At 40.2% G+C, this 10,346-nt stretch overlaps 1 protein-coding gene across 1 annotated transcript; it reads left to right on the top strand.

Annotated features, from left to right (window-relative positions):
- The first annotated feature begins 786 nt into the window (after window positions 1-786).
- Window positions 787-10,045, top strand: LOC122939198 (ly6/PLAUR domain-containing protein 2-like). The gene is made up of 3 exons (XM_044295224.1): window positions 787-964; window positions 4,528-4,647; window positions 9,605-10,045. The coding sequence occupies exons 1-3, from the start codon at window positions 913-915 to the stop codon at window positions 9,748-9,750; spliced, it is 318 nt and encodes a 105-aa protein (XP_044151159.1). The 5' UTR covers window positions 787-912; the 3' UTR covers window positions 9,751-10,045.
- Window positions 10,046-10,346: the final 301 nt, after the last annotated feature.

The following is a 10,346-nucleotide window of genomic DNA, read 5'->3' as shown; positions in this document are numbered from 1 at the left end:
GCCAGATTCTCTGTTACGGGACCTCTCTCCTCTGCCTGGGTGCCGGGGCCTAAAAATCTGACAATGGACTGTTCCAGTGTTGGGTGACGTGAAGCATGATTCTCTGCTATGATATGAATATTGATTCTCTGCTGACATGAAGCCAGATTCTCTGTTACGGGACCTCTCTCCTCTGCCTGGGTGCCGGGGCCTAAATATATGACAATGGACTGTTACAGTGGTGGGTGACGTGAAGCCAGATTTTCTGCTATTGGACCTCTCTCCAATTGATATTGGTTAATTTTTATTTATTTTATTTTTATTTTTATTCATTTCCCTATCCACATTTGTTTGCAGGGGATTTACCTACATATTGCTGCCTTTTGCAGCCCTCTAGCCCTTTCCTGGGCTGTTTTACAGCCTTTTTAGTGCCGAAAAGTTCGGGTCCCCATTGACTTCAACGGGGTTCGGGTTCGGGACGAAGTTCAGGTCAGGTTCGGATCCCGAACATTTCCAGGAAGTTCGGCCGAACTTCTCGAACCCGAACATCCAGGTGTTCGCTCATCTCTAGTAGGAAGTAAACTGACAGTTCATTTATGCCCTGGGGGGTGATTTATAGCAACCTAAAACACCTGAGTGGATGAACATTACAGTGTGTTCTGTGCCAGGAGTCAATGGCGTCTCCAGGGCGTCCTACCTTTAATTATGTCAATTTTGTAACAGGCTCACAAGAGCATAAATGATTTAATTAACTCTGTTATCACTGCCGACATGTGGAGGAGCTTTCTCCTTAATATCTATAAATAGAGGAGGAGACCTTTCCATCATCAGATCATCAAGTCCTCCAAGGCGAGAGGTTCTTAGAAGATTCCAGAGGAGCCAAGAATCTAGCTCATTATTAGGACTTCTGTGCCTCAACATTAAGACATCAACATGACAACTACTGGGATGTTCCTTGTGGCTCTGGCACTGTGTTTTCAGACTGGTAAGATGATGGTTGGACACTATATAACCAGTAATTCTCCGAAATGCCCTGTCTTGTGTTTGGGTCTTCAGACTTCTCCATAATGTAATTGACTCCATCCATCTTCTCCCTGGTGGTCATCCTCACCCTTGATTTCCAATATCATCACCTGCAAATATCAGGCCGGCTTCACACATCGTCTATCATTTGGAGCTTTTTTGTACCAGAACAGGAGCTGCGTCACTTCTTACAAATATCCAAATTATTATTATTTTTTTTTATTAATCCTTTCATTCCCCGTTAAGGACCAGATGTTGTTGAGGGTTTTTATATACATGTGGATACGATGGATATAACTTTATTTGGGGTTTTGGTGTTGTTTTATTTAATCTGATAATATAATAAAATTTTATGAAAACATCTTTGGGTGTGTGTTTAAGGGTGTTTAATACTTTGTTCTTTTTGATTTTGAATAGTGTATATTTGTAGTGAAATGAGGGTTTCCCTTTTTGTTACTGATAGTTTAGGTCGAAGCGGGTGTTCTATGATTTCACTTTAATTTGTTTAAGGTTTTCTAATTATTATTATAAAATTTTTGATTTTTTTTAGATATTGTAACATACATTTTATTTCTAGATTTATTTATTTATTCAGTTATACATTGATTTATTTTTGTACCTGGGAAATATCAGAATAGAGCAGTGGCAACATTACAGAGTTGTCCTTGGTCTGGTAAGACCCAGCAGCTCTAGATTATATCGGACAAATGATGTATCACTTGATGGCCAGGGCTGATGCAGCAAATGGTATGGATGTGATTGCTGAATTGTGAATACAGCTCTGGCTATGACTGCTATATAGGACATTATGTAACTGCCAAATAGTGACTTTAACTCTGCATATGACTGAGGTACTGGGAGTGCAGCTCTGAAAATGACTGAATTATACAACACAATAAAATTGCAGAATTGTAGATGTGCAATGGACCGCTGGCGAGTGCATGGAAGAGGATGGGGGCGGTAGTTATGGCCCGAAGGGAGGTTATGGTGATCTCTCCCTTTGACTCTCCCTGGGGCCGAGCAGTGACAGGAGAGTGTACCCTTTCTTTTCTTGGGGCACTCCCTGAAGTTGAAGCTCTGGCCTGGTGTTATTTGGGGTGCTCTTCATGTTGGGTGTTTGGCTGCAAGGCAGGAGTGCCATTGAAATGGCTGGTGAATGGTGGAGTCAGTAACCAGGTCTTTTGGTATCAATACATATGTCTTTCTTTACTTAACCATTTCCCATCTGGGCCATTTGCCCCCTTCCTGATCAGGCCTAATTTTGCAAATCTGACATATCTCACTTTATGTGGTAATAACTTTGGAACGCCTTTACTTATTGAAGTCATTTAGTGATTGTTTTCTCGTGACACATTGTACTTCATGATAGTCATAAATTTGAGTCAATATATTTCACCTTTATTTAGGAAAAAATCTCAAATTTACCAAAATTTACCAATTTTCTAAATTTCTATTTCTCTGCTTTTAAAACAGAAAGTGATACCTCTTAAAATATTTATTACTTAACATTCCCCATATGTCTACTTTATGTTGGCATCATTTTGGAAATGTCATTTTATTTTTTTAGGACGTTAGAAGGCTTAGAAGTTTAGAAGCAATTCTTCAAATTTTTAAGAAAATTACCAAAACCCACTTTTTAAGGACCAGTTCAGGTCTGAAGTCACTTTGTGGGGCCTACATAGTGGATGCCCCCATAAATGACCCCATTGTAGAAACTACACACCTCAAGTTACTTAAAACCGATTTTACAAACTTTGTTAACCCTTTAGGCGTTCCACAAGAATTAAAGGAAAATTGAGATAAAATTTTTAAATTTCACTTTTTTGGCAGATTTTCCATTTTAATCCAATGTTTTCTTTAACACATCGATGGTTAACAGCCAAACAAAACTCAATATTTATTACCCAGATTCTGAGGTTTACAGAAAAACCCCACATGTGGTCATAAACTGCTGTATGGGCACACGGCAGGGCGCAGAAGAAAAGGAACTCCACAAGGTTTTTAGATGCCATGTCCCATTTGAAGCCCCGCTGATGAACCCTTACAGTAGAAATTCTCAAGAAGTGACCCCATTTTGGAAACTAGGGGATAAGGTGCCAGTTTTATTGGTACTATTTTTGGGTACATATGATTTTTTGTTCATTCATTATAACACTTTATGAGGCAAGGTGACCAAAAAATTGGTTGTTTTAGCACAGTTTTTATTTATTTATTTATTTTTACAGTGTTCACCTGAGGGGTTCGGTCAAGTGACATTTTTATAGAGCAGATCATTACGGATGTGGCGATACCTAATATGTATACTTTTTCTTATTTATTTATATTTTACACAATAATAGCATTTTTAAAACAAAAAAAATGATGTTTTAATGTGTCCATGTTCTGAGAGCAATATTTTTTTTTTTTTTGAGAGATTTTCTTATATAGGGGCTCATTGTTTGCGGGATGAGGTGACGGTTTTATTGGTATCATTTTGTGGGACATACGCCTTTTTGATCACTTGCTGTTGCACTTTTTGTGATGTAAGGTGACAAAAATAGCTTTTTTTGACAGTTATATATTTTTTTTATGGTGTTTATCGGACTGGGTCGATCATGTGATATATTTTAAGAGCTGACCGTCACGGATGCGGCAATACCAAATATGTCTATTTTATTTAATTTTTTCTATTTTTAACATTTTTATTTTTATATTTCTTACTTGGGGATTTTTTTTTTACCAGGAAATCTCTAAGCCCCTGTTACACGGCACGATATTTAGGACAATTGCTGGGAACAAGTGTTCGTAGGAGCGATCATTCCTGATATCTGGCGGTATAATCATGTGATCAGCCGATAAACAAGGAATCACTTGTTTATTGGCTGATTTACATACTTTATCAGGATGAAAGATGTATAATTATCATCAGCATGTCTCATTTTGTAATCAGGAATGTGCTGCTGATAATCGATAGAAGAGAGAGGAATGACTGTGGTAGTGATCATTCCTCCCCAGTCACTTTGCATTAGCCCGTGTAATAGGCCGATGCAAACAAGCGATGGTTAACTTTATTTTTGTGGCCCCTTGAAATAGTGCGATGTGACAATGCTGCCCCCAGACCTAAAAAGGTTGTGCACCCCGTGGATTATAGTTTAAGATCTGATTTAACTACTGAACTGGGAAATCCCCTCTAGATGCAATTGCAATATAAGGCATAATGTAAATGTCTAACTGTGACCACAGTTATCATTGTGCCTAATGTATAAGGCATGGTAACTGCTACGGTAAATGGAGAACATAGCTCTGGATGTGACTGACAGGAAAGATTTCATGTGCCTACCAAATTATGAATGCAGCTCTGGATGTGGTTCAAGTATAGGGCAAGATGTAACTGCCGAATTGTGAATGCAGCTCTGGATGTGACAGAGGAATAAACAATATACTGTAAATGCAAAGTTTATTCACTATGCATTAGGCAGTTGCTTGTTTTGTGTGTTTTTTTTTTTCTTCTCTTATTTTAACGTCTTTGTCATTTGTCTTTTTAAGGCGGATCAATACTTTGTTACTTCTGCCCGGATCAAACGCTCAGCTCAGAGTGTACCGACCGGAAGAACTGCACTGCCACCGATAGTGTGTGCAAGACGACGGTGCTGAGCCCAGATGTAGGTGAGTGTTTCCTCCGTCAGCTGCCAGGTCTGAAACCATCCTCGCCCAGGAAAAAAAAGAGTCCCTAATTTATTATAAATTCTGCTCCTGGGTGGCCATAGTGTACACAAAAAACTGCCTAAAAGAAGAAGCATCAGGACGTTCTCCAGCGCGGTTGTCACGGATAGAGGGGAAGAGTGCAGCCCTGATCTCTGACCCTACCTACTTGCACGGCACATCCTAACCGACGGCGTACAACTTGGCGGCAGTCCCTAGCTAGATACGTGCAGGGGCCTAGAGAAGATAAGAGGAAACTGGAACAAAGTCAAGGAAGCAAAAGTCAAAGCCAGGAGGTCACGCAGGTACACAAGCAGAAACACAATAGCAGAGTCAACACAATCCGAAGTCAGAAGCCAAAAGGTCACACAGGTGCACAAGCAGAAACACAATAACAGAGTCAACACAAGGTCACAAGGTCGAGGTCAAAGACAAAGCCGAGGTCAAAACACACATAGTACACAATATAACAATATGCTGGTGAGGGAAGCAAGACCAATCACAGGCAACTAGTGGCCAGCAGGCTGCCTGTTTAAATCCCAATTACTGAGTCACATGACTCGTCTCCCGTACCTCCATACAGCTGAGCGCCGAATCATCGCTCTCGGCGCTCAGTACCTCTGCAGCTCGTTTCCTAGGGGATAGAGGACGCCGGCCATGCTGAGGAGGCGGGCGCGGCCGGGTCCTCCCTGCCCCATTGCTGACATGGAGACGAGGACACTGGCCGCGTCCTCGCTCCTCACTCTGCACGGGATGCCAGCGGGGCTGCGGAGGGAGAGCACGTCGCCGGCTTCCCATTACAGCAGTATTTTAGATAGGATAAGTACATGTCCACATTCAAAAATTCATCAGACCATAAGAACTTACTAATATACATAACCTATGCAGCAGACAAAGAGTTCTCATTCCGCACTAAGCTACAGTATAAGCAGTATTAGTATTATAACATCGCGGGAAACAAAGGATGTAAAACATATATTTAAAAAAACTAAAGCTAGCGAGATATAATATAACAAAAATATAACGATTCTAAAAATTTACACACTTATTATCTATAATGTTCCTACAGAATGTTTTATTGGGAGCAGGATCAGCTTCCAAAAGGTTTTGGAGACAGAAATTTGAGAGTCTACGAGGAGCTAAAAATGTTGTTTTGGTTATGTGGTTAACGACATGGATTAGAAACCAACTTAATTTGGCTTGTTTATCATCATTTTTCATTGTGTAGAGAAATCATCGTCAGATACACCAACAGCAGTGCAGCTCAAACAAGGGACTTTATTTCTGCTGGAATAAAATAAGAGTTTATATTTTAATCCCACCTGTACAGACAAACTGAGGGCACCGCAATGGGCACGAAGTTTACCCCAAACACTGCCAATCTAGTGATCTCTTCCTAATAATGTATTAAACTGGGAGTGTATATTTTTTATGCTGTTTTTTATTCCCACTGCTTCAATATTACCAAGGCAATTATATATATATATATATATATATACAGGGAGTGCAGAATTATTAGGCAAGTTGTATTTTTGAGGATTAATTTTATTATTGAACAACAACCATGTTCTCAATGAACCCAAAAAACTAATTAATATCAAAGTTGAATATTTTTGGAAGTAGTTTTTAGTTTGTTTTTAGTTTTAGCTATTTAGGGGGATATCTGTGTGTGCAGGTGATTATTACTGTGCATAATTATTAGGCAACTTAACAAAAAACAAATATATACCCATTTCAATTATTTATTTTTACCAGTGAAACCAATATAACATCTCAACATTCACAAATATACATTTCTGACATTCAAAAACAAAACAAAAACAAATCAGTGACCAATATAGCCACCTTTCTTTGCAAGGACACTCAAAAGCCTGCCATCCATGGATTCTGTCAGTGTTTTGATCTGTTCACCATCAACATTGCGTGCAGCAGCAACCACAGCCTCCCAGACACTGTTCAGAGAGGTGTACTGTTTTCCCTCCTTGTAAATCTCACATTTGATGATGGACCACAGGTTCTCAATGGGGTTCAGATCAGGTGAACAAGGAGGCCATGTCATTAGATTTTCTTCTTTTATACCCTTTCTTGCCAGCCACGCTGTGGAGTACTTGGACGCGTGTGATGGAGCATTGTCCTGCATGAAAATCATGTTTTTCTTGAAGGATGCAGACTTCTTCCTGTACCACTGCTTGAAGAAGGTATCTTCCAGAAACTGGCAGTAGGACTGGGAGTTGAGCTTGACTCCATCCTCAACCCGAAAAGACCCCACAAGCTCATCTTTGAGGATACCAGCCCAAACCAGTACTCCACCTCCACCTTGCTGGCGTCTGAGTCGGACTGGAGCTCTCTGCCCTTTACCAATCCAGCCACGGGCCCATCCATCTGGCCCATCAAGACTCACTCTCATTTCATCAGTCCATAAAACCTTAGAAAAATCAGTCTTGAGATATTTCTTGGCCCAGTCTTGACAATTCAGCTTGTGTGTCTTGTTCAGTGGTGGTCGTCTTTCAGCCTTTCTTACCTTGGCCATGTCTCTGAGTATTGCACACCTTGTGCTTTTGGGCACTCCAGTGATGTTGCAGCTCTGAAATATGGCCAAACTGGTGGCAAGTGGCATCTTGGCAGCTGCACGCTTGACTTTTCTCAGTTCATGGGCAGTTATTTTGCGCCTTGGTTTTTTGCACACGCTTCTTGCGACCCTGTTGACTATTTTGAATGAAACGCTTGATTGTTCGATGATCACGCTTCAGAAGCTTTGCAATTTTAAGAGTGCTGCATCCCTCTGCAAGATATCTCACTATTTTTGACTTTTCTGAGCCTGTCAAGTCCTTCTTTTGACCCATTTTGCCAAAGGAAAGGAAGTTGCCTAATAATTATGCACACCTGATATAGGGTGTTGATGTCATTAGACCACACCCCTTCTCATTACAGAGATGCACATCACCTAATATGCTTAATTGGTAGTAGGCTTTCGAGCCTATACAGCTTGGAGTAAGATAACATGCATAAAGAGGATGATGTGGTCAAAATACTCATTTGCCTAATAATTCTGCACTCCCTGTATATACAGACGTGGACAAAATTGTTGGTACCCTTTGGTCAATGAAAGAAAAAGTCACAATGGTCACAGAAATAACTTTAATCTGACAAAAGTAATAATAAATTAAAATTCTATAAATGTTAACCAATGAAAGTCAGACATTGTTTTTCAACCATGCTTCAACAGAATTATGTAAAAAAATAAACTCATGAAACAGGCATGGACAAAAATGATGGTACCCCTAACTTAATATTTTGTTGCGCAACCTTTTGAGGCAATCACTGCAATCAAACGCTTCCTGTAACTGTCAATGAGACATCTGCACCTCTCAGCAGGTATTTTGGCCCACTCCTCATGAGCAAACTGCTCCAGTTGTGTCCGGTTTGAAGGGTGCCTTTTCCAGACTGCATGTTTCAGCTCCTTCCAAAGATGCTCAATAGGATTGAGGTCAGGGCTCATAGAAGGCCACTTTAGAATAGTCCAATTTTTTCCTCTTAGCCATTCTTGGGTGTTTTTAGCGGTGTGTTTTGGGTCATTGTCCTGTTGCAAGACCCATGACCTGCGACTGAGACCAAGCTTTCTGACACTGGCTAGTACATTTCTCTCTAGAATTCCTTGATAGTCTTGAGATTTCATTGTACCCTGCACAGATTCAAGACACCCTGTGCCAGACGCAGCAAAGCAGCCCCAGAACATAACAGAGCCTCCTCCATGTTTCACAGTAGGGACAGTGTTCTTTTCTTGATATGCTTCATTTTTTCGTCTGTGAACATACAGCTGATGTGCCTTGGCAAAAACTTCGATTTTTGTCTCATCTGTCCACAGGACATTCTCCCAGAAGCTTTGTGGCTTGTCAACATGTAGTTTGGCATATTCCAGTCTTGCTTTTTTATGATTCGTTTTCAACAATGGTGTCCTCCTTGGTCGTCTCCCATGTAGTCCACTTTGGCTCAAACAACGACGGATGGTGCGATCTGACACTGATGTTCCTTGAGCATGAAGTTCACCTTGAATCTCTTTAGAAGTCTTTCTAGGCTCTTTTGTTACCATTCGGATTATCCGTCTCTTAGATTTGTCATCAATTTTCCTCCTGCGGCCACGTCCAGGGAGGTTGGCTACAGTCCCATGGATCTTAAACTTATGAATAATATGTGCAACTGTACTCACAGGAACATCTAGTTGCTTGGAGATGGTCTTATAGCCTTTACCTTTAACATGCTTGTCTATAATTTTCTTTCTGATCTCTTGAGACAGCTCTTTCCTTTGCTTCCTCTGGTCCATGTCGAGTGTGGTACACACCATATCACCAAACAACACAGTGATTACCTGGAGCCATATATATAGGCCCAATGGCTGATTACAAGGTTGTAGACACCTGTGATGCTAATTAGTGGACACACCTTGAATTAACATGTCCCTTTGGTCACATTATGTTCTGTGTTTTCTAGGGGTACCATCATTTTTGTCCATGCCTGTTTCATGAGTTTATTTTTTTACATAATTCTGTTGAAGCATGGTTGAAAAACAATGTCTGACTTTCATTGGTTAACATTTATAGAATTTTAATTTATTATTACTTTTGTCAGATTAAAGTTATTTCTGTGACCATTGTGACTTTTTCTTTCATTGACCAAAGGGTACCAACAATTTTGTCCACGTCTGTATATATATATATATATATATATATATATATATATATATATAGCATGGACAGTTATAATATATTGTTATGTTACTGATTTCCCATGAGGAACCCTCTAATTTTTGATATTTGAATATTAAGCAAGTGTGCACATGCAGTATACTGACACTGCATCGCCCATACATCCTGACTGCTGGAAATGACCTGGAAATGGAATAATGTTTATATTTTATATTTAGGTTTCCCATTCCAAGGGAACGAAATTGTGATCCGTGGCTGCTCCACACGTACGACCTGTATACCCAGTGATCAAGATGAACTTGGAAACTCACGCTTTGTATTGTGCTGCAACATTGACCTTTGTAATAACAGAGGACTCGAATAGTAGAAGAGCAGTGGCGGACTCAGCGTGGCAATGGGAGTATTCCTATTAGGAATTTTAATACCGCTTATTGTAATATGACCATGAATGGAAATCTATGGATCATGCATAGTGTGTGCCCTGAGCTGGAGTCCCAATTCTTATAATTATATGCATAAAAGACAAAGAGCAAATCAATATACTGTAATGTGTAAGCGCTCACCAGTCCATGGCGCTGGAAACCATGTGAATGTTAATTATTAAATAGAAGTACACAGTTGATTTATTTCCAGGTCACACAATAAATAATGTAAGATAATTATGAGTCTGTGAATTAGTTACATGTAAAAGGGAAATCTGGTTCTGTGAGTTGAGCGAACCCCTGGGTGTTAGGATTCGAGAAGTTCGGCCGAACTTCCCGGAAATGTTCGGGTTCTGTATCCGAACCCGACCTGAACTTCGTCCCGAACCCGAACCCCATTGAAGTCAATGGGGACCCGAACTTTTCGGCACTAAAAAGGCTGTAAAACAGCCCAGGAAAGAGCTAGAGGGCTGCAAAATGCAGCAAAATGTAGTTAAATCCCCTGCAAACAAATGTGGATAGGGAAATGAATAAAAAT

The sequence above is a fragment of the Bufo gargarizans genome, chromosome 5 (genome assembly GCF_014858855.1).
Source record: "Bufo gargarizans isolate SCDJY-AF-19 chromosome 5, ASM1485885v1, whole genome shotgun sequence".
In the NCBI taxonomy this organism is placed as follows: Eukaryota; Metazoa; Chordata; class Amphibia; order Anura; family Bufonidae; genus Bufo; species Bufo gargarizans.
This window is presented reverse-complemented; position numbering and strand designations above follow the sequence as displayed.

Excerpts from the sequence above, each read along its gene's own strand:
- LOC122939198 (XM_044295224.1), top strand. The coding sequence starts at position 913 with ATGACAACTACTGGGATGTTCCTTGTGGCTCTGGCACTGTGTTTTCAG. Across the intron at positions 965-4,527 it reads GGCACTGTGTTTTCAGACTG|GCGGATCAATACTTTGTTAC; the intron begins GTAAGATGATGG and ends TGTCTTTTTAAG. Across the intron at positions 4,648-9,604 it reads GGTGCTGAGCCCAGATGTAG|GTTTCCCATTCCAAGGGAAC; the intron begins GTGAGTGTTTCC and ends TTTTATATTTAG.